Source organism: Branchiostoma belcheri, unplaced genomic scaffold (assembly GCF_001625305.1).
Source record: "Branchiostoma belcheri isolate BF01 breed outbred unplaced genomic scaffold, Haploidv18h27 scaffold93, whole genome shotgun sequence".
In the NCBI taxonomy this organism is placed as follows: domain Eukaryota; kingdom Metazoa; phylum Chordata; class Leptocardii; order Amphioxiformes; family Branchiostomatidae; genus Branchiostoma; species Branchiostoma belcheri.
Genome location: NW_017804609.1, coordinates 846,500 through 870,352, shown reverse-complemented (window position 1 = coordinate 870,352; position 23,853 = coordinate 846,500). Strand labels below are relative to the sequence as shown.

Sequence of the window (23,853 nt, the reverse complement as noted above, 5' to 3'; positions counted from 1 at the left end):
ATAAGGATACTAACCTCCAAATTTTCGATGGCTATCAGTCCATCTTGTTCACGGAGTCTCTTCAACGCTATGAAAACTTTTTTTCACCTTTCATTAATGTTTAGGGAAGATGTCATCTTGGCAAAGAGAGGGATGGACTCTTCATTCCAGTACTGTGCCCAATAGACATAGTGGATTATCAACCCACTGCCCCTATGGCCTCAAAAAGGAGGCTATCATATGGGAATTTAGCTCTGGGGTTAAACAAATATAGTATAAAGTTGATCATCAGTCATTGTTTGTCATATTGAGGTCACTTTATTTATTGCCCTCATCAAAAGTTATGAGAGGAAAAATATGAGAGGAAAGAGGCCATTATTCCACCAACCTGTCCAAGACTTATTAGAAATTCAATATAAATCAGTTGCAAAGTTCTAAGCATCAAGGTGTATTTAGATGAAACACATGCAGGGTAAAAGAGATATGTTATAAATGTTGACATCTGTCTCTAGCTGTCACTAAAATTCTTGATGTCAAACATTGTTTCAGAAAATACTCAAACCATCCAAGAAGCCCAAAGCTCAAGAAATGATGGAAAATTCAAAACAAATCCACTGCAAATTGCTAAACTGTAAGCTAACCATTCAAATGAAACAGTTACTGTTTTCCCAGGATAGAAACAAATATGGCATAAATGTGGACATCTGTCTTAAGCTGTCACTCTAAATCTTAACATCAAATGATGGAGCAGAAACTATACAATCCCTCCCAGCCACCGAAAGCTTCGAAATGATTGAATGTGAAAATACAAATCTCTCGCAAAGTGCTAAGTCGCAAACTGTATTACAGTCATCAAATGCTTCTGCCTTGAAGATTACATTATTCCATCATCAAAAACATTTGACAATTTGCTTGAAAAAAATGCACAATCCCTCCATGCCACCCAAAGCTTCAAAATGATTGAATGTGTAACTATAAATCTCTTGTGAAGTGCTAATCCGAAAGCTAACATCAAACGTTGGAGGAGAAACCATACAATCCGTCCAGGCATCCCAAAGCTTTGAGATGATTGAATGTGTAAATATAAATCTCTTGTGAAGTGCTAATCCGTGAGCTAACATCAAACACCAAGCAGACCAAAGCGGCAAACGCTAACATCAAATGCTCTTGTGGAAAGTATACAATCCCTCCATACCGTATAAAGCTTTGACATGATTGAATGAGTAAGTATAAATCTCCTGTGCAGAGCTAATCCGTGAGCTGCATTTAAGGATCATCAAATTCATGCCTGGATGATTCCCTGGAGGAAAAACTAATATGGTATAAATGTCAACATCCCTCACTGCTTGTCATATTGGGGTCAGTCCGTTCTACCATCAAACGTCGGCGCTCCAAAAAGACTTCCTTCCTCCCAAATTACTCGGAGCTTAAAACGTGTAAAGAAGCAGACAGATTTGTTTGAAAGCGGTTCTTGCTAAGTTGTGATGAGATTGAATTCGGCCGCTCCAGGCTTAAACCAGTCCCCAGGTAAAACTAATATGGGATAAATTTGGACATCGATCTTCGGTTGTCGTATTGAGGTCAGAACGTTCTTAACATCAGACGTTTCGGTTCCTGGAAAGACGTCATCGAGGCAAGTTTCTCTGTATCCACCCCCATATATCTCCAGAACTTAGGCCACATTAAGTTGATTTGTTGGTTCTCAGACTTATACAGAAAACCAATGAAGAAAGTAGGACGAAAAACAGGCCAAATGTCACCATATGAGCCATGAAGTCAACTGAAAATAATTTTTAACTTTCATCAATAATTATTTGAATCAATGCATCTAGATAAATGGAAAAACAGACTTAGTGAGTGTAACTAGGAAGACAAGGACTTTTTTCAACTGTTAATACCAAAATATATGCACAGTTTGGGATTGAACCATAAGTTAGCATAATGGTACATGTTCATGAAGGCATCTTTTTTCTCTGCAAAAAAAATGAGAAGCAGGCAAATGCTTAGCCCAACAGAAATCACACAATTTCCCAACAGCTCCAAGATGTTCCTTAAAACTTTTTATTAAATTCAAAATTATTTCAAGTAGGAAAAAGGATCAAGCAGGCAAATTCAAGAATTAAGAACAACATTGTTATAGCCTTAGCCAAACAGAAATCACACAATTTCCTAACAAATCTCTTCTGTTCCCAAAACTTTTCATTGATCCCTGCGTCTCTGGAACCAGTTTGTTTTTCCTGAGACCCGATTCCGTACCACACAGATGAGGGATACGACCTACATAACAGCTATTGGCTCATTTTGCCGACGCACCTGGTCTGTGTGCCCGATCGATACCCCGAGAAAACAATGGCTTTTGTTCTGCATTCATCACTCTCCGCAGCTGCAAACTATAGCTTAATGCTGGTCTTTACTGGAGAAGCTTCATTACAAAACAGGGTTTTAATGTCCCAAAGGGAGGGACACACTACATTGTACATACAGGTTAACATGTGTGAGGGCTGTAGATTATGTCTTGACAAAGACTGGGGTTGAACAGGCGAAAATTTGTGTACGTCCATTTCTTGGTAGTGGAAATTACAGTACAAACCTGTTTCAGAATGTTTGGAGAGTGTAAAATACCGTCAAAATTGTGCTAGTGACCACTTCTACATAAGGCCCACCTGGCCATTGATATACAGTCAAACCTGTACAAGTGACCACCTTTGCATAAAAGCCACCTTGCCATCGTGACCACTTTTTTTGTTTTTCCATTAACACAAGCATTACAAGTCCTGTCCATACATTTAGTGGCTTCTATCTACTGTAATCATTTTTGCCAAGTCCCCAAAGTATCAATGCCACACTCAACTCCATTGCACAACCTCTAACCGTAACATATAACACATTTATAAATATAATTTATAAATATAACACATTTATACCTCATTGCGCAAATTTAAACTGCGAATAACTGACGGCTCAATTCATCTCGCGAAATCCCTGGCCACGCGAGACGTCACTTCGGATAACGTAAACGCGCAAAACGCGGTGACCCTTGACACACGGGTCGGACTGATGATACAGTGGAGCGAGTTAATTAGATTATAGCGTAAATTATTCACTACTGAGCTGACAGTTCTGGTTATGGAGTGGGGATGGGTACAAACGAAAGTGTGTGGAAGAGTAGCTCAACTGATCGTTGAGTATATTTGAGGCATAGGCATGTCCTTGGTGCTGAAATCCAGGTTATAGTGTAGCCTACTTACTTTTTGTATAGCAGCTGCTTTCCTGTCAAGACCAGTGGAAGAAAAGCTTTTGAGTGAGCCAATCTCTTTTGAGAATGAGGGCACTTTTAGTTTATCATGATATAGGCCATGTCCTTGGTACTGAAAGCCAGGTTATAGTGTAGGTGTAACATTAGATACTGTTTTTCCATCACAACCAGCTCAACAGTTCATTTACTTCATCTAAACTGGTTTGAGATCACTTCTGCTTTTCACTTCCATTTTGTCTTACCCTGGTGCACCTTTGTAAGCCCCCCTTTTTCCCTAGAGGTTGGTATGACCCGACAGTAAGTACTGCCTAATTGAGACTCGGGTTCCTTTAAATTGCATTCCAGTAAGATTCCGGGAAAAGATGGTTCTGAGAATTTGTCCCTTCCATCCTTGCTTACTCCGTTGCACCTCTTTAAGCCCCCCTTTTCCCTAGAGGTTGGTATGACCCGACAGTAAGTACTGCCTAATTGAGACTTGGGTTCCTGTAAATTGCATTCCAGTAAGATTCCGGGAAAAGAAGGTTCTGAGAGTTTGTCCTATTGATCATTTCTTACCCTGATGCACCTCTGTAAGCCCCCCCTTTTCCCTGGGGGTTGGTACGACCCGACAGTAAGTACTGCCTAATCGGGACTTGAGTTCCCGTAAATTACATTCCAGTAAGATTCCAGGAAAAGAAGGTTCTGAGAATTTACCCCTCCCATCATTTTTTCCCGGAAGCACCTCTGTAAGCCTCCCCTTTTCCCTAGAGGTTGGTACGACCTGACAGTAAGTACTGCCTAATTGAGACTTTGGTTCCTGTAAATTGGATTCCAGTAAAATTCCAGGAAAAGAAAAGTTGGTTCTGAGAATTTGTCCCTTCCATTACTTCTTACCCAGTTATACCTCAGTAAGCCCCCCTTTTCCCCAGAGGTTGGTACGACCTGACAGTAAGTACTGCCTAATTGAGACTCGGGCTCCTGTAAATTACATTCCGGGAAGATTCCAGGAAAAGCTGGGACAGTGAGAATTTGATGGAGGGCTGGAAAAAGTGGATTAGTCCGACCGAAGCGGAACATCCGAGCACTTCGCTCCTCATTTGACCCGCCTGTCGATCAAACCTGGGCAGAACGCCGCCTTGGAATAGTCGTCATTGTCACTTACAGAAGTTATCAAGTCCAAGACACCAGGGCTTGAAATACTTTTGTAGATTGTTAAGCCACCTTATATGTCATGTCATGTCTTGTCTTGTCATTGCCTCTGTAATAGCCACTGGCTAGTTGGGCTGCCCTGGCTGTGAGGGTAGAATAGCCAAAACCAAAAAATAAATACTAGATTAATACTGGGTGCACACATGGATTTTTGTGCACACAGAATTGGAGCTGTGCACCCTATTTTGAATTATCTATGAGGAAAGTCATGTTAACTGCCTTTCCCCAAACCTCCACAGACTTCTAGATAGAGCAGCAGTTTTTTTTTCAGGGCAGGGCCTTATTCAGGGAAAGAGATATATATTTGTATATTGCTGCTTTGGGCAGATTTAGATTAAGTCCGCACAAGAAGACACCAGTCCCCAAGGGCACAGCATATAGCCAGGAATCGAACCCATGACCTCTTGATCCTATATCCGCTAGCCTATCCGACTGTTTACCACCCGCAGCTTTCCCAGTAGCTGTCCCTAACCCTGTTGGCCCTTCTACGTGTCCTCAGTGGATCATCTAGCCTGGAATGACATCTTGATCCTATATCCTTTAGCCTTAGGCACACTGTTTACCTCAACATCTAGCCAGTATTCGAACCAGTGCCCTCTTGATCCTGCTAGCCCACTAGAAGTCTGTGCAGGAAGCTACCTGTCCCCAAAGGCACTGCGTATAGCCAGGAATCAAACCCTCGACCTCTTGATCCTGTATCCACTAGCCCACTAGAAGTCTGTGCAAGAAGCTACCTGTCCCCAAGGGCACAGCGTATAGCCAGGAATCAAACCCATGACCTCTTGATCCTGTATCCGCCAGCCTATCCATACTGTTTACCACCCGCAGTTTTTCCCATAGCTGTCCCTGACCCTGACAACCCTGCTACGTGTCAGATACAGATACAGGAACCCAGAAGCTTCAGATTCTAAGTCAACCGCCCTAGCCACAGGACCGCCTTGCCTGCTACGGATTCGAACCCAGAACCTTCAGATACTGTAGCTGCTAGCCTACCCACACTGTTTACTACCTGCAGTTTTTACCTGAGCTGTCCCTGACCCTGACAACCCTTCTACGTGTCAGATACAGATACAGGAACCCAGAAGCTTCAGATTCTAAATCAACCGCCCTAACAGCAAAACTACCTTGCCTGCTACAGATTCGAACCCAAAACCTTCAGATTCTGTGCTGTTCCTATGCAAGCCACACTACTAGTATTTAGCTTCTGCAGTTTTTACCTGAGCTGTCCCTGATCCTGACAACCCTGCCACGTGTCCTCAGAGGACACAATGTCTCACCAGGAATGCCAGGGATCGAACCAATGACCTCTTGATCCTGTATCCGCTAGCCAATCCATACTGTTTACCACCCTGGAGCTGTCCCTGACCCTGCTGGCCCTTCTATGTGTCCTCAGTGGAACCCTTGCAGTGGCTCCCTCTAGTGGGGGTTGTTAAAATGACGGGCAGTCTGTGCCCAGGGACAAAAAAAAGCTACAGTTACAGTTACAGCTCAGGGCAATTCATTACTTTTAGTTAGTGGGCAACAACAAGTCAGTTGCCTGTTTCTTGGAATAAACATTGCAGGCCTATAGGCTAAATAGGGTAGCTGAAATTTTCCAGCTTAATTTAATAACATTCCTAGGGAGGGGAAAGCTACAGTTACAGCTCAACTGGGCAATTCATTGCCTATGCCGGGAAGGTTACAGGCAACAGCAAGGCAGTTGCCTGTTTCTGGGCATAAAAAGAATGGTTCAGGCTAGATGTGAGTTATCCTACTATACCTGCATCATTTTTTGTAATAGATAGCAGAAAGATTGTGTGCATGCTGCATATGTTCTTTGTACTTGGGTACTTGTTTCTTGGGATAGATGAGTGCAGGCCTAGGCTAGATGTAATAGTAGCTGAAACTAATAGTTCTGCTGCACCTAATATTTCTAGTAGATACCGGTAAATGGTAAATTCATTACCTCTACCAGGAAGGTTAGTGGGCAATGGGAAGGCAGTTGTCTGTTTCTTGGAATTAAAAAAGAGAAATAGTGCAAGCTAGAATTGTGTTGAGAGTTGATGGCTGAAACATATATCTTACTGTTCCTAATGCATTGTATGTCACATAGATAGCATTAAGTCTGCATGTCTGCTGAGATAGTTGTACCTGCCTGGGAGATTGTACACATGTATATAGTACTACTTACATGTATGGTCATTATCATTTATGGTTTTTGTTTCTTTCACAATACACAGGAAATACCTTTTTCAGTATGCTTTTCACACAAATGCAATATCATCATTACATATTTTAGTACTGATAATATTGATACTAATATTTAAAAAATATGGTGTCAAAAGATGGCCTTGGTTGGTAGAATCGGTCAATACCCCAAAGAGAAGGCTGTCCTTGGAACAGCCATTATAGATATTAAATAATGATTATTGTCCATTTTGATACCTACAATTTGGACACACCTACAATGGATGAGGTGTGAAAAGTGACAAGGCAGGCATAACCACCCACCCCTTCATCAGTAGGATGCATAACAAGTAGGAGACAAGGTGGTTTTAAATAGAAACAGAATAGCCTTGGAGACTTATGGATAGGCATCTTGTGGCAATTTAAGGTGGTCTGTGGTTAGAGTTGTTGACTTAGAATCTGAAGGTTTTGGGTTTTGAGTCCCTAGCAGGCTCCAATGTTGTACCCTTGGGAAAGTGACTTTACACCTATTCCTCACCCAACTTAGGGATTCGAACACAGAACCTTAAAATTCTAATAATCACAAGACCACCTTGCCTTTTGGGATTTGAACCCATAATCTTTAGAATCTAAGTTAATAACCCTAAACACAAGACCACTTTGCCACCACTTGTAGCATCAAACCAAGTACTAAGAATCTTCAGATTCTAAGTCAACCACCCTAACAACAAACTAGACCACCTTGTCTGCTAGCGTCCATAGCATGCCAACATCTGGGGGTTTGGGGGTCTTCAGGGTCTTTGGGAGCTTTTATGTGCTATTTTCTGATTGCATATAGACAACATAGCCGGCCTGGTTGAATTACCCCCGTTTTTAGAACTGGGCTAATCAGAAAACAGCCGAAGACCACCAAACCCCCAGTTCTACAAGCCTGCTACGGAGGCTAATCAGAAAACAGCCGAAGACCACCAAACCCCCAGTTCTATAAGCCTGCTACAGAGGCTAATTGTCTGCTAGGGATTCGAACCCAGCACCTTTAGATCCAAAGTCAACACCACAAGACTACCTTACCACCACTTGTAGCATGAACATACTTGTAGCATCAAACCATGCAAGTATGAAACATCTACTAGTAGCCAAGTCACACAGTGGCGTGTAACAGATTTTTAACTAAGCAGCAACAAGACCTGCTAGGGATTCAAACCCAGGACCTTCAGAATCTAAGTCAACAACCACAATACCACCTTACCACTTGTTTTATGGCACCACTTGTAGCATCACACCAAATATGAAGTATTAAACCAAGTATGAAACACCTAACCAAGTCACACAGGCGCGTGTAACAGATTTTTAACTCAGCGGCAACTGCACATCGGTCCCTTTTCCGTGATGACTTAGAATTTGTAGGTTCTGGCAGGCCCCAGTGTTTTGTGCTTGGGAAAGACACCTACATGTATTTCCTCACTCTACTCAGGGATTTGAACCCAGAAGCTTTAGATTTTAAGTCAACAACCCTAATCGCAAGGGCCGTTATACCAGCTATAACGGAGAAACAGATACAGATACAGCAGACCACTTTGCCACCTGTTCTATGGCAACACTTGTAGCAAGTATGAAACATCTAACCAAGTCACACAGGCGCGTGTAACAGATTTTTAACTCGGCGGCAACTGCACATCGGTCCCTTTTCCGTGATGAAAGGGGGACCTTTTAATGAAACGCCGTGTGTTGAGGAATGCAGGGGCAATGCCTCAGCACGAGTTGGGAAAGTCAATCACGCAGGATGGCAGTAAACTAGAACGGGATAATGTAATCAGGGGAGAGATAGAGTGGGGCTGGGGCCTGGATAGGAAGGGAAGGTTTTAAAGGCATTTTCAGTGTAGCAAAACAAAACTATTCTGTATATCCGGTATAATCACCATTCAGCGTAACGTACCAGCTTCTAATTCTAAACATTGTTTAAAGCCATCTAATGATGATGCCCCTACTATACTTGAAGACATTTGTCTGATATTGACATTTCCTTCCATTTCTTAGCTCATATTTTGATCAGCATTTGGAATAGCCCAAAAACAAGCTACCCTTTAGTTTTTGGCTTGGAGAGTGATACACAATATGAACACATTGCCTCATTTGGACAGCAATGACATACATGTAAAATGGTAGATCTAACACACAATGAAGGAACAACAAGCTACATTTTTTTATAAAACACTTTTATAGTGATTGTCATACACCAAAGTGGTAACACTATCAAAGTACACATTGTACAATATACTTCTTTTTGTCATCATATTAATCTGCTTCTGTCTTTGGGGACCAACAACTATACTGTAAGTTGACACACATCGTAGCAAAAATTGAAACATTGTAGCAGAAGTTGAAGCAGTGTAGCAGCGAAGATTGACTTGTTAGTAACATGAAGACTGTCAGCTTTGCTACAAAATAGCTGTTTGTAGTAGCGTGATTGTCTTTTGTGATACGATGCAAAGCATATGTAAAGCACCTGAGTGCTTATAATTAGTTATATTTGGTTTCCGTGCAAAAAATGTCAACACATAATTCCTGAACCATCTTCCCAATTGTTAACAACATTTCCGATTGCCCTCGTGAAAAAGCACTTAGTGAAATATTCATTGACCAATTATGTCTTAATTCAGCCCAAACATTTCTGTCATCCAAGCATGTGACAGTTCTAAATCACTTACAACTTTAACTGACAGTTTTTTGGTCTTGTTATACAGTACTGTCCTAAATAAATATACAGTCAAGAGACATGTATCTGTTCAGAATATTGAATGCTGTTGTAACATAGCTGACAGGCATCATTTTGTGATATATTCATTGACCAATTATGATGTAATTCAGCCCAAACTTTTCTGTTAACCAAGCATGTGACAGTTCTAAATCACTTACAACATTAACTGACAGTTTTTTTGTCTCGTTATACAGCACTGTCCTAAATAAATATACAGTCAAGAGACATGTGTCTGTTCAGAATAATAGTACCACTGTAACATATCTGACAGGCATAATTTTTCACAACAAAAGTTCTGCAAAGGTTTCAGCACAAAGTGATATCTCCCTGGTGAATTCCACTTAACTTCTTTCTGGACACGAGTCGTTTTTTAACACCTTTTCGTAAGAATGTCAAACTGAACATTACTCTTGCTCAGGTGTAACAACAAATCGTCTGCTACCTTTACAACTCAGACAGGTGTGTATCTGTCGTTCCCTTTGTTCTCACCTGCCCGACAGGTGTTCAAATACCTGGCTATTGTTCTGGGAACAATTATGGCAAACAAAACAGGCTAAGCCTACTTTATATGAACCTAGTGGAACATACACGTATTCAATGCCAGGCTTATCAATTATTTAAAGTATGACGCAAATAGACAGATAATACCTGTAGTGCTATTGTTGTGATACCTGGGACCTATTGTTGTGATACGTGGCAGCTTTTGTTGTGCATAGGTTAGAATATTGAATATTTTGTCTCGCAAGGTTTGTAACTTCCATGGAAAAAAGTACCGAACCATATACAAGTGTTCCTTCGCTGTTGATAGTTTTTGGTCCAAACTCCAGACTCAAGAGAGATGACATTTTAGTTTCTGATGACTTCCCTCCAGCATTAGTTTGTTGTCAGTGGTGAAAAGTCCCATGTTTGGAAGAAGAGTTTTATGTAAATTTCACCCTAAATTCCTCAGAATTCCATCATATATACACAAAGGCAGCAGCAGTTTGGAAAAATTCCTTCCCTTCCTTTGGAATCTTGTGGCTGAAGCTTCAAGAGTTCTCAACAAGGAAACTGTTACTCAAACAACTGGATAAATTCTGTTACCAACGAAAAATAGTAGATGCTACTTGAAACGTCTGACAGTTTTCAAAATCTATCCAGTTGCTTGAGTAACAGTTTTTCTTGCGTATCTCATAACCTGGATGTCTAACCTTCGTCAACGTCGAATCTTGAGTTCTCCAGGTTGTGGAAACTTTGTAAAGCCGTTGTTATCTTTTGATTGTGCCTCCTCGTAGCCCGTACATCCCACTGGGGGCCGGTTTCTTTTGCTTCTTGGACTGTTTTCTCTGCAGTTTGTTTCTATCCTGACACGGACATCTGTTCTTCTGGACGTACGGAATCATTGATGCTCGCACCATCACAATATCCTTCTCTCTGTCGTGCCCCTTGATTGTGTAAAAATAAACATCCACAACACATGTTCCAATCATCGCTAGAATCATACAACCCAGTAAGGTAGCCACGAAAATCGCTAGTATCCCATCTCTCGTTAGAACATGTTTTGTCACAAACTCTCGACACACCTTTCTATCGCTTGTGTCACCAGTTAAGTTTCCAAAGTTTCCATAGTTTTCGAAATGGATCCACAAGCAAACCTGGTACCACGAGTGGCTTTCTAAATCCTTCAGCAGGTGGGAGGAAGTTTTATCAGTGAAGCTCAGATCCCTTATGTGTTTCCACGCCTCGTGTCTGTAGTGTCTGTAGTCCACTGACAGTCTATAGGTCACGTCTGTCAGGTTGAGTCTGGTTCGCGGCGCCGCCCAGGTTAGGGTCGCCTCGTACGCCCCGATTCGTGTCACGTTTAGGACCAGGGTCGCGTTTTTTTCCGCCCACGGTAGTAACATCCGTCCGTCGTCGGTTGAAGCGCTCGCCGACAGGACCCGGATAAAGAGAGGCACGTACACCAAGAGCACGATCGAGCCGAACACCATTTCCACGCGTCGGCTTGCACCACGTCGAGTGTCGGTAGTCTCTCCTCGCTCCGGGTGTACCATGTAGGAACCTGACGGATGGGCCCGGGGGTGAGAAAGGTTGTCGCACCGAAGCGTCGGACGTCGCACATTGATTTCTATTATTCACCCTGACACGTCGCGATATGCATATTTGATAAGCTTTCCTTTCATACCAGCCCGACTGTGAAAACTGATAATTTAGCCGGCTCACTTAATATAATTGCACAGGGGACACGTTGTAGGACCGTTTTCCCACCAACAGATGTACCTTCATTTTTCCTGGATCCTCATTTAGCAAAGCAGCGTCCGAAACCCCCCGACGTTGCTACATTTAATCAGAGGCAGCGGAAAAGTGATACCTCATTTCTATTTAATGAGGTTTGCCGGTGGAGGGGAGAAGGTTACAATGGGGGAGTTGCTACATACATACATGTGGCGGCTCTGCCTTTTGTTACATTGCGGCAGTGTTTAGTGATGGGTGTGGCGATGCATCATACGTCAACACTGCTCGTTTGGCAGGCGTGTAACCTGATACCGTTACCTAGCAACGGTTGTACCCTGGCTTGTCCGACACCCGGTGATATCGGAACGTTATTGTTTCTCATTTATCGGCGCGATGACAGCTCAGGGTGGGGGGAAATGATCGCTTGTCTGGTCGAGACTTCGTCTAATTAAGAAAAGAGGAAAGTGTTGTTGCTCTGCTTTAGAGCTTGCTACAAATTTTATTATGTTTCGTATTGGATCCCTCAGCATTACTTTGAACATGGTACTAAATTGTTGAAAGCTTGTGCTTGGAGGAAAAGTGGAAAATTACCGCCCGTCTCATTGAATCCTTGTCTAATTAAGGAAAGAGGAAAGTGTTGTCGTTGTGGTTTAGAGCTTGCTACAAATTCTGTTCCGTATTGAGTCCCTCAGCATTGTTTTGTAGAAGTGGTTAAAGCTTGTGCTTGGAGAAAGAGTTAAGCATAAATTCTGCTTTGGAAAATTATTGCCTGGCTAGTTGCATTCTCGTCTAATTAAGGAAAAAGCCAAGTGTTGTCGTTGTGCTTTAGAGCTTGCTACAAATTTTATTATGTCCTGTATTGGGTCCCTCAGCATTAGTTTGTACATTGTACTAAATTGTAGATGTGTTGAAAGCTTGTGCTTGAAGGGAAAAGTGGAGAATTATTCGCCTGTCTCGTTGAATCCTCGTCTAATTAAGGAAAAAGGAAACTGTTGTCATCGTGGTTTAGAGTTAGCCACAAATTTTATTACGTTCCGTATTGGGTCCCTCAGCATTACTTTGTATACGTGGTGAAAGCTTGTGCTTGGGGAAAGGGTGGAAAATTACTGCCTGTCTCATTGAATCCTTGTCTAATTAAGGAAAAAGGAAAATGTTGTCATTGTGGTTTAGAGTCGGCTACAAACTCGGGTGGTTTATGTGAACTTTCATATTGGTTCCTGAGACTAGAGTGGTGCAGGGTGAATTATTGCTAGGCAGAGTGTTAGACTGTGTTAGGGCCTTGGTGTAACAGCTTATGTAGCAATACATTGTGGCAAGCCAATGCACTGTGTGGCAATCTGATGTAGCAAATATTGGCAACTCTTGTACATGTATATTGCCTTTAGAGCCTCGGTGTAACAGCTTTGCTATGAATAAGGCAGGGTTTCTGGCCACATGTGGCAATCGAATGTACATGTAGCAAGTCAACATACTGTGTAGCAATCTCTATTCTGTACAGAGGTTATCCTATGCAAGCCCATATTGCCATTATGTAACATTAGGGCCCCAGTGTAACAGCTTTGCTGGGTTTCTGGCCATGTGTCGTTACATCAGATGTAGCAAGTCAAATCACTGTGTTGCCATTATGTAACATTATGTAACATTAGGGCTTTGTTGTAGCAGCTTTGCCATGAAGAAGGAAGGGTTTCTGGCCATGTGTGGCAATTTGATGTAGCAAGTCAACTCACTGTGTTGCCATTATGTAACATTAGGGCTTTGTTGTAACAGATTTGCCATGAATAAGTTGTGACAGTGGTATTGCCACAGTGATGCTATTAGTACTCAGGGTGGCTTGAACTGCGTCTGTTGTTCCAGAGAAACATTTTACCAGCGCTGATTTGGGCCATTTCGCTTCCTCTGATCGCCGGGTCTGATCCTAACTGTTCCATAACTCAGCTCACAGCTAAAACAATCACCAACCTTCAGCCTGGGGACAGGTTAGATTCCATCACTGAACAACGCAACATGTTATTATGTAGCAATACAATGTAGCAAGCCAACGGACTGTGTAGCAATCTGATGTATCATTACCTAACACACTGTGTGGAAATCTGATGTGGCAAGCTAACATACTCGGTGGCAATATGATGTAGCAAGCCAACACACTGTGTTGCTATCTGATACTGCAACATAATACGCTGTGTGACAATCTGAATCAAATGTAGGAAACCAACACAGTGTGACTGTCACAATTAATTTGATATACTGTCACAGTGTTACAAGCAACATACTGTGTAGCAATGCCTTACAGCAAGCCAACCCACTGTTTATGAGACTGTAGCAAGTTTACGTAGCAAGACCATGTTGACATCATGTAACATCATTTTTACTGCCACACATATACATGACTGTACATATACATGTCAGGGAAACAGCCAATATTGCAAGTCTGTGCATAAAGTTCTTTTTATAGCAAGCCTTAACATGAAACCCATTAAAATACATGCCTGCCTTTACATAAAAGTAAAACATTCACACATCCATTTTGGCATTTAAAGGTTTTTGCATGAAGTTTGAGGCCAAGAAAAATATGGTTTCAGACTTATATTATGATAATAAAAATGCTGTACATTACAAGACCATGTTGCTATTATGTAGCATTGTTTTTACTGCCACACATACATGGCTACATTGGAGCCAGCCAATGTTACAAGTCCGTGTATAAAGTTCTTTTTATAGCAACATTGTAGCCATGGATATGTAACATGCCCGTTTTTAGCCTCTTAAAAGTTTTATGCAAAAGTTTATAGTTTTTCAAGGAAAATCTGGTCTCCATGGTTACAAGTTACAATAAAAATGATAAAATTTTCCCGGCTGTTTACTATTGCAATGAAAGGCAGTTAAGTCTCGTGATTTATTGATAAATGGTTTATTCAGAGATCATAATAAAAAAAGTCATATACAGTATTATACTGTACACACTGACACAGACCCGCAACCTTTTTTTATTTTTTTATCTATGTCAGCTCTCACTCAGCGTTAGCAGCAGGACTGCCTAGACAGAACGCTGTCAAAGTTTTGCGCTGAGGAAAGAATTAAGTTCACGTTTGAATCTTTGTCTGTCCCTGATCTTAGCGATCTCCCTTGGAAGATTGTTCCAAAGACTAACAGTTGTTGGTACAAAAGTTCTCATATGATTGTTGGTGTGGGAGACAGGGACCACCAGAGTATTTTCGTGATGGGATTTTGACTGGCGTGTCAAACTTAGTTTATGCTTTGGTGTGCTCAGTTTGATGGAGTGAATATACATGTCATTCACAATCAAGCTTAAGTTTTCTTCCCTGTTGTCTGACTTTATGATGTCCATGCACTTGCTGTATTTTCACCTTAAACCAACGAATTAAATCGGCGTGGCCTTACTTGTACTTGTTAAAGACACCATCTTAGATTTGAACGAGCTAGCATGTACAATGTAGCTTAGGAATCATAACCAAGTTTAGATTACTCACAGGGCCATTTTGTTATCTCTTTCAGGCAATAATCTCTAATCGTTCTAACCGCAACACATGTGGCCATACCCATCTGTGGCAAGGCATAATTACACTTACTGCCTTAAAGACATAATCTTTGAGCTTCTAACCCACAAATCCTCAGTCTAAGAACCTGCCTTTGTCTTTAACAGTTATTGGATTGACCTCTAAGGTTGAGTTTCAAGGTTGAACGGACGATAGAACCCACCTGTTTCTAAGTCTTGGTTAACCAATCAGAGAAAAGTCTTAAAGACATGATCTTAGAGCTTCTTATCTACAAATCCTGACTCTAAGAAGCTGTTTTCATCCCTAATGGTTATTGGAATGACCTCTAGTGTCGGGTTTCAAGGTCATTTGAAGGACAGAACCCACACCTCATCAGACCTCGCCTCGTCATTACAACTTTTACGACGAGCAATTTTGTATCCAATCGCTCTGACGCTTTACCGGCAAATGACAGCAATCTTCTTTGGGGAGTTTATATGTGCTTATACACACAGACATGCCACATCCACCACCCACCCTACTTAAATGCTTCTATTAACGTAACAGGATTTCATTTTGTTGGAATCTCTATTTCCTGGCGTGTCTATAACAAAAACAATCGATTAGCGAAAACCGCTTACCGAGAGGACAAAAGCTGATATGACGTCAGCCGGCCAGATTGACCTATAAATGTTTTATGGTTTATGACCCATTATGACGTAAATGTAACACTTTGTTAGTCCAAGAACACTGGTGTCTGTCAAAGCAAATGACCAACAGTTTAAAAAGGTTGAATAATTACATCAAACCCTGTAGCATATGGACCGTTTCAACCCAGCCGTGTGGCTATAAACCAAGGCCTAGGAAAAAAATTGTTTTGTTTCCTGTTTCAGTCCTGAAAAAATTTGGGTCAGCAGGTAGGGATTTTTTTTATTAGACTTTTACCTCTTTTTATTACAATTTTATCTCTAGTGATTCAACTTAATATACAATACAGTTTAACAAAGTAAAAAACTTGCACGAGGATACTTACATTTTCAATGTCAATATTAGAAAACTGATTGTACAACATTTCATCACTCAGGTGTCAGATCATGGAGCTAGAAAAGGTCGATCAGCTCAAAAAGTTTATGTGCCTTGCAGGGGTCCACACAAAAAAGATTAGGGTCGGCAGTTTTTTTCTAGGAAAACAGGAAACACAACATTTTTTTTCTTAGGCCCAACCCACGTGTATGCACATTCACCACCCTGTTATACTATAAGCCTCTTACTCGTTTTCCAATGTCGTAAAAAAATGAAGCGTTCGCGAAAAACTGTTTTACGGATTTTAGAGCCACAATTTTCTTATTACAGTGTTGTAAAGACGATATGGAACAGAGACTGTAACGGCCAATAACTGTGGAAGGGGACAAAGGATTGAGAAGGTTAAAAGTAGAACATAAAAACTTAACAGCTCATAACACAAGTCTAGAGGGTACCTGGGTTCATAATACAACACTGCAGGGTTTTCACTTTTAGAAGTATCACTCATAAAGTAGATAAAAGTTTGATTAAATCTATCTTAAAATCATTTTGCTATTAGTTATGATATTTATGATTCATAAAAATATGGAAGACCAGAGCCTGAAAATTTCTCTTCAAATCCCTGCAGTAAAATATGAGATGTGTAAAATTCTGTTATAAGAAACATGTGATTCGATTTTCACATTGGTTTTGGTTACATGAAGATATTTCAGTCTGTATTTTTTTTCTTTTTTGCTCAATGAAAGACCATGAGCTGACTTCTAGGCACTGAAGTTACAAACACGTACTTGAATCTCACCAAGTATAATCAGAACCAAAATCATCCCTTTGGGCACAAACATGTAATAAAGATAATCTGCAACTTCATCTTATCTCAACCACAATCACAACCTTATTACTGCATCCTTGTTCAAGTAGTAAGAGAAATAATAAAAACCGAGAAATGAAACTATCCCTGCTCTACCAATAATTGACTGTCAAAATAATTACAACTCTAGAACTGCGTAATATGAAAAACAAAAGAATTTTATGATTAATACAAATTTTAGCAATGTGTAACGCATAATGTTTTTATTTTTAATAATACTGGTTTTTGATAGCATGTTGTTGTATTTTAATGATATTGTCTTGTGTTGACCACAGCTCAATTCAGGCATCCCAGAACCAACAAGTAAAATTGGTGTGGCCTAAATAAAGTACATTGAGAAAGTACCCTTGAGTAAACCCTGAGCTGTTTTGAAACTGTGCAAATTTGTATTAGTTAGAACTCCTAGTGAAATATTTTTCTCATTTTCAAAGTTATTTGGCAACCTTGACTTTCTTCTAATAGCCTCCCACGTACACCAACCCGTCATGCTAATGCCACTCAGTAAATTTCTGCTGTCTGGGAAACTAATTCAGCAGACAGAACCTGCTCGTGCTCTAATCAGCTGGCTAGACACACTGATAGCTCCTAACCACTGATTTCCTACCCAGAAATAGCCTGCAACATTACCTACATTTGTACAATGTCAAGTACAAATGACAGGGACATTCCAATGATACATATCACTTCTATTTAGTGGGAAAAGCCTTCAGATAGGGCATCACTCTCTTCTGTACATGTACATTCATTACAAGCCATCAAGCATTCGTTACACTAAGCTACAATGTACATTAACGTTACCAGATATTCTGATACAATGTAACATTCCATGCATGTGACGTGCCACATTACCTGACATTCTGCTACAATGTAACATTCACATGTAACATGTTACATTACCACACGTTCTGATTGGTTTTTGTTACTACTCACTGTAACATTTACATCTGTCATTGTCACCAAATTATTCTGAACCTTCGAGAAATGAGAAATTGCTTGTACATGGCCCTCAACAAACATTTTTCAAAACTCTACAGTACTACTTGAAGTGTGCATATTGGCATGTGTGGGGGAGGTCCAAGTCTGTACTTACAACTTTCTGAATGATAAGGATGACCAACCCATATATGATACATGATATCTCTCTCAGCATCCATGAAATAACCTCTACATCTCCTCCCACACTTGCCCCGACCTTGGACTGACCTTGAGATGACCAAGACATGTTGCGATCCGTCCCAGCAGGTTTAAGATCCGATATCTGTTAGCTTTGGGAGTCCATAACTCAGCCTGTCTGGGAGGATACTTGTTTCACCTTGTGCTTGACCTTCACACACCACTGCCCCCCTCCCCCTTTCTTGTTCCACAGAATAAGTCATGGTGTTGATTAGAAGAATTTTATTCAAGTTTATTTCTTACAAAGTAAAAATGTATTAAGCTTGACTTTTATAGTTGCAGATGATTCAGCAAATTAGGATATGAAAAAGTTTAACTTGTTTTGAGTTAAAACTTTTGATCCAACAGAAAAAGTTCTCTCACCCAGAGCTTTCGACCAGTCACTCTGGTCTTCCTCAGTAGACTGACCCAGTGAGGCTTGTCACGTGACTTCTCTGAAGTGTGACGTCAACACTGAGTCAGTCTACTGAGGAAGACCAGAGTGACTGGTCGAAAGCTCTAGGTGAGAGAACTTTTTGTGTTGGATCAAAAGTTTTAACTCTCAACATGTAACTACCAACACGGATTAACTTTCATGATAGGATATGAAAACTTGTTGAAAAAGGTAAACAGGTGACTAACTTGTTTGTTTGTTTGTTTGTTTCCAGATGGTGTGGTTCCGAGAGAACTGGTACGAGGAGGTTTCACGGCAGCTGCAGCAGGGGCTGGCAAAGTGCTACTCCGTCGCCTTCGAGAACAGAACTGCAGGTTAGTGTCTCCATAGCAATAGTATCATGTAGATGTAGATAGCAATGTGCATGTCCATCATTCTGTAAATATACATGTCAAGTTCATACGTAGCAATGTCAGCACTGAGACGGAATTCGATGATTTTCAATTTTTTCATTTTTCTTAAGAATCCAAGTCCAAGATATAACTGTTTTACAAGTCAAGTTCTTTCATAACAACTACGGTCAATGTCTTCACTCTACACTCAAACCAGTGTGGTAGTGACCACCTCTGCATAAGGCCATAGTGACTACAACAAATCAAATTGGTGTGGCCTTGTCATCACAAAATATGGTTGAAATACGTATCTTGATCAGATAGCTCTTAACATAGCTTTAAACTTAGACATAGCTCCTTAGGAGTTACTAGTTGTTCAATTCAATATAACCAACCACAGCTGTGTGTATGTAAAGCTGGAACGTTAAGTCAGAGTCCAGTTATAGCCACTGATCAATGCTGGTTCGTTTGTCGTCAAGTTTGATCAATACAGAAACATATCCCATAATCCTGCAGAGGTGCTGCTTCCAGCTGCTTTTCCTCGTTCTTCTTAAATTATTGAGTTCTGTGATCAAACGTTCTGCCAATAGATCTATAGTCTTATCTCAGAGTGAACAGGCCAAGGTTGAATGTAGAGTGAAGATGTTGACTTTGGTTGTTAGGAGAGAACTTGACAAATGTGTACTTCTAGTAAATGTTCTGCCAATATATAGCTCGTTTCTTATTGCTGAAGGAGCATGTGGGGTATGGAAGAGTTTTTCAAAACAAATTTGCTCAGTGCAAGATCGAAAGACCACTTTTAGGCACTAAGCTAAGTTTAGGTCACTGCACCAGCATACTGGATTGTTTGTTAAATAGGGCATTATTTGAATATTTGTTTCTCCACAGTGAGTGACGCTAAGATAACCCCCCACACCCTAAACTTCGTCAAAAAGCTCGTCAGCACGTTTGGCGTTGGCGTTGAAAGTGTCACCAACGTTTCCTCCACCTTCTCGAGCGCGGCTTCAGAATCTCTCGCCCGCCGAGCCCAGCAAACATCGCAGGATCCAGTCTTCCAGAGGATGAAGACTCAGTTTACTACCGACTTCGACTTCAGGTGGGTTTGTTTGTTTGTTTGTTTACTTGTACTGTCATCACTTTCCTAAGAAGATTGAAAGCACTGATTCCAAAGAATGAAAACACAGTTCACCACTGACTTTGACTTTAGGTTTAGCACTGAATCGGTCACTGATTGATTGATTGATTGATTGATTGATTGATTGATTGATTGATTGATTGATTGATTGATTGATTGATTGATTGATTGATTGTTTGTTTGTTTGTTTGTTTGGTATTTGTCAATGGATGGATGGACTGTGGATTTGTTTCTTTTTTTATTAACTAACTAGTCAGGCTGTTTAGTTGACTTCTTGGTAAGTTGTGTGATTTGATTTTTCTCCTTGAAGTGTTCCTGGCTAGTTGCTTAGTTAGTTGGCTAGTTAACTAGTTGATTGACAGAATGATAACTAGTTTTTTTTATTTTGTCTGTACCCCTGCAGTGTTCCAGGCTCCATGAAGCTCCACAACCTCATCTCCAAACTGAAAAAGTGGATCAAAATCCTGGAGGCAAGAACCAAACTCATGCCAAAGTAAGCACAATGTATTTTCATCCCTTTCTAGTTCTGCCTGTAATAAATAGTACAGTATACATAGTTATGAAGTTTAAACCTTATTTAGTTCCAACACAAAAAGGAAGACTCACCATGAATTTTCGGTGGAATACATTAACCTTTGCGGACTGTCCAGAAATTTTAACTATGAATTCTACCAAGTTGACACAGATGAGCTTTCATTCAAATACAGTATACATATTTGATATCCTAAGATGCTGCACTTTTACGTAAGATTAAGTGTTAGAGTAAGTATTTCATGAACAATCCTCAGAAGATGGGAACAACAGATGCTACATGTAAATCAGTTAGTGAGTGCGTTTAATGAATAAATAAAGGCTCAAACAAGTCCTCTCGTATATCTGATTGTCTCCAGGTCATTCCTGATAGAAGAGAAGTGCCGTTTCCTGAGTAACTTCTCCATGCAGACAGCAGAGGTCGAGATTCCCGGCGAATTCCTACTGCCCAAGGTCAGCAAACAAGTTAATTTATTGATTGATTGATTGATCGATTAATTGATGAATTAATTAGTTAATTAACTAATTTCAGTTTAGTGCAATATCATAGAACAGGCTAACAAAAGCAACAACATATATCTGTACAGACTTCCCCCTCAGACTTGTCATATATTGATCCTCTAGCAAAATGTCTGTCCTGCTACATAATGTAACCCAACACCACAGGGTGTCTGCTGCAGTACTAGTTACCATGGTGACAGACGTCTGGTCCAGATCATTGACCTTAAGTGTTTGTTGGAGAAGAAGAAACAGAGCAAAAACAATATGCTTTCCTGCTGCGATGGTTCAGATAATAATGACAAAACATGTCTGCTACATCACCAATTACCATGGTGACAGATATCTGGTCCAGGTCATTGACCTTATTTGTTTGTTTGGAGAAGAAGAGGAAGAAAAAACTGAGCAAAAACAATATGTTTTCCTGCTGCGAAGGTGCAGATAATGATGACAAAACCCACACAACCCTGACAACTGTACAAAATGTACAACCTATGCAGGCTGTAGAATGAATGTGTGGCTGCAAAAATTAACAATTACCATGGTGACAGACATCTGGTTCAGATCATTGACCTTATATATTTTTGCTTGGAGAAGAAGAAGAAGAAACAGAGCAAAAACAGTATGCTTTCCTGCTGCGAAGCTACAGATAATGATGACAAACCTCCACCACTCTGACAACTGCAGGCTATGAGAATAATGGGTTTAATTTAGGCACCTCCGTTGGGGGTTAGGGCGGGATTGAGTGTGTTTTAATTATGGGATTTTGCGGCACAATCAGCAGATTTCCCGGCAGAAAGACCATTAATACAGGCTGCATATGTCTCCTCTGTGCCAGGGGTAGGGGAATCAGATAGTTTACACAGTTTTCTTTGAAATTAAAGCCATTTATATACAGGTTGTAGCTTGGTGGTAGTGCTACATGTATGGGAAAGCACAGGTTAACATTTATTGATTGTCAAACAAGTGAAAACTGAAATGCTTGAAGAAAATAACTGATAGCACCACAGTTTTCAGTACCGAGGAGAGATGCCAAAAGTGATACCAGCAGAAGCTTTATAAATGTCTGGGTAGAGACTTTGGTAGATTTCTGATTTGAGTAAAGAACAGTTAATGTGTTAGGGTGGTTTCCCATTTACGCATCCTTAAAATTTAGGTCAATCATTGAAAAGTTGTGACACTCCTTTTAGACTCCAATCGGGATCTCTGCCAGCAAAATCACAAATCTGAGTCTCTACCCTGACATATTTATCAGTTATCCTCTGTAGAGGGTTCTGGAAATTGAGGAATTCATCTTGTCTTTGTTTCAGGGTTTGATATGGTCCAATTAGTGTGAGTAATGACTGCACCAGTCTGCGTACTGTTACATTTGTATCAGTTTTTAAATTGATACAACTTAAATTGATACATCTTACAACCCTTTGAAGGCCCCTAACAATTGTAACTATGTAAGGATGCATAAAAATCTTACTTTTAAGAATACAATGCAAATTTACTTAATATATAACATGTAGAAGCTTAAAGTTTGTAAACTGCCAGCTGCTTGTATTTAAAAGATGATCATGAGTGAAAGGAATTTTAGGATAGGTAGATTGTCTTGATATTTAGTACATTGGTAGGTGTCTGCAAAATGGAGAAATGATTAGATTCTGGGCCCTCTGGCAGCTTTCCATAGTACTGCACATTAAGAAACTAAAACTCTAATATTAACTAAGACTAAAACTTTTTCTAAAACATTTTCACTTTTGATATCTTGTATTCTGAACATGCTATGGTCATGATTTTCCAGTGGCAGATAGCTCTTGTACTCACAAGGAAATGGTGTAGGCTTGGTCCCCCTAGCAGCTTTTTTGGAACTGCAGGCGCCAATATTGTTTCAGACTTTTTCTTTCATAATCCTTTTTTTCCCAACCCAGAAAGTCTGAAAACCTATGAACTGCATTGCTGTAGCCTCTTTCAGTTTTGATATCTTGCATTCTGAACATGTTATGTATTGGTCATAATTTTCCGGTGCATATAGCTCTTGGGTATTGTAGTTTGTAGTTTGGTCCCCCTAACAGCTTTTTTGGGAACTGCAGGGGCTGATATTGTTTTAGATTTTTATTCTTCTTGAATCCCAAAAAGTTTTAAAGCCTATGAACTGCATTACTGTAGCCTCTAGATACCCCATCATTGTATGTAGATACATATTATGGGAGTATAACTATGGCAGATGCATCAATTATTTAGAATTCATAAGACGATCTTCGTATAAATTTCTCTTGTCGTTTGCTTGATAATTACATCGGGTTGACAAATTGCCAACAACAGGACTTGTTAGTTTCTCTCCCCCTCTGTGCATTGCTGTAGATTGGGAAAGTTTCGCAGTGGTTTTATTTCGAAGTTTGAGGGAAAGGGAGTGTGTAAAAATTTGTGATTGGACCAATTCTGTACTAAAGTAAGTCATAAAACAAAGATTATTATTTTGTATTTTCATGAATTCACAATGTAAGCCTATTATCACAGAGTGGAACTCCCATTGCTGTGAATTGTGAAAGTTTTTCAGTGGTTTTTATTTTACAATTGTAGAGAAAGGGAGGTTTTTACATTGTTTAAAATTTGTGATTGGAACAATTCTGTACTACAGTAAGTTATACAACTTACAGATATATTTGTTTTGTCATGAATTCACAATGTAAGCTTACTATTGCAGAGTGGAACTCACATTGCTGTAAATCGTTAAAGTTCTGCAGAGATTTTATTTCGAAGTTTGAGGGAAAGGGAGTTTTTTGTTGGGTTTAAAATTCATGATGGCGACAATTCTGT

General features: G+C 40.3%; 2 protein-coding genes across 2 annotated transcripts in view; one reads left to right on the top strand and one right to left on the bottom strand.

Annotated features, from left to right (window-relative positions):
- Nucleotides 1-23,853, top strand: part of LOC109488298 (transformation/transcription domain-associated protein-like) — a 121,550-nt gene that overhangs the window by 67,498 nt on the left and 30,199 nt on the right. The window contains exons 2-5 of the mRNA XM_019792490.1: nt 18,767-18,866; nt 19,773-19,980; nt 20,423-20,512; nt 20,910-21,003. Of these exons, the coding sequence (XP_019648049.1) occupies nt 18,767-18,866; nt 19,773-19,980; nt 20,423-20,512; nt 20,910-21,003 (492 nt within the window). The remainder of the gene's footprint in view (nt 1-18,766; nt 18,867-19,772; nt 19,981-20,422; nt 20,513-20,909; nt 21,004-23,853) is intronic.
- LOC109488299 lies at nt 10,595-11,536 on the bottom strand. The gene has a single exon (XM_019792491.1). It carries the CDS (start codon nt 11,378-11,380, stop codon nt 10,595-10,597), a length of 786 nt encoding a protein of 261 aa, XP_019648050.1. The 5' UTR covers nt 11,381-11,536.

Excerpts from the sequence above, each read along its gene's own strand:
- LOC109488299 (XM_019792491.1), bottom strand. The coding sequence starts at position 11,380 with ATGGTACACCCGGAGCGAGGAGAGACTACCGACACTCGACGTGGTGCA.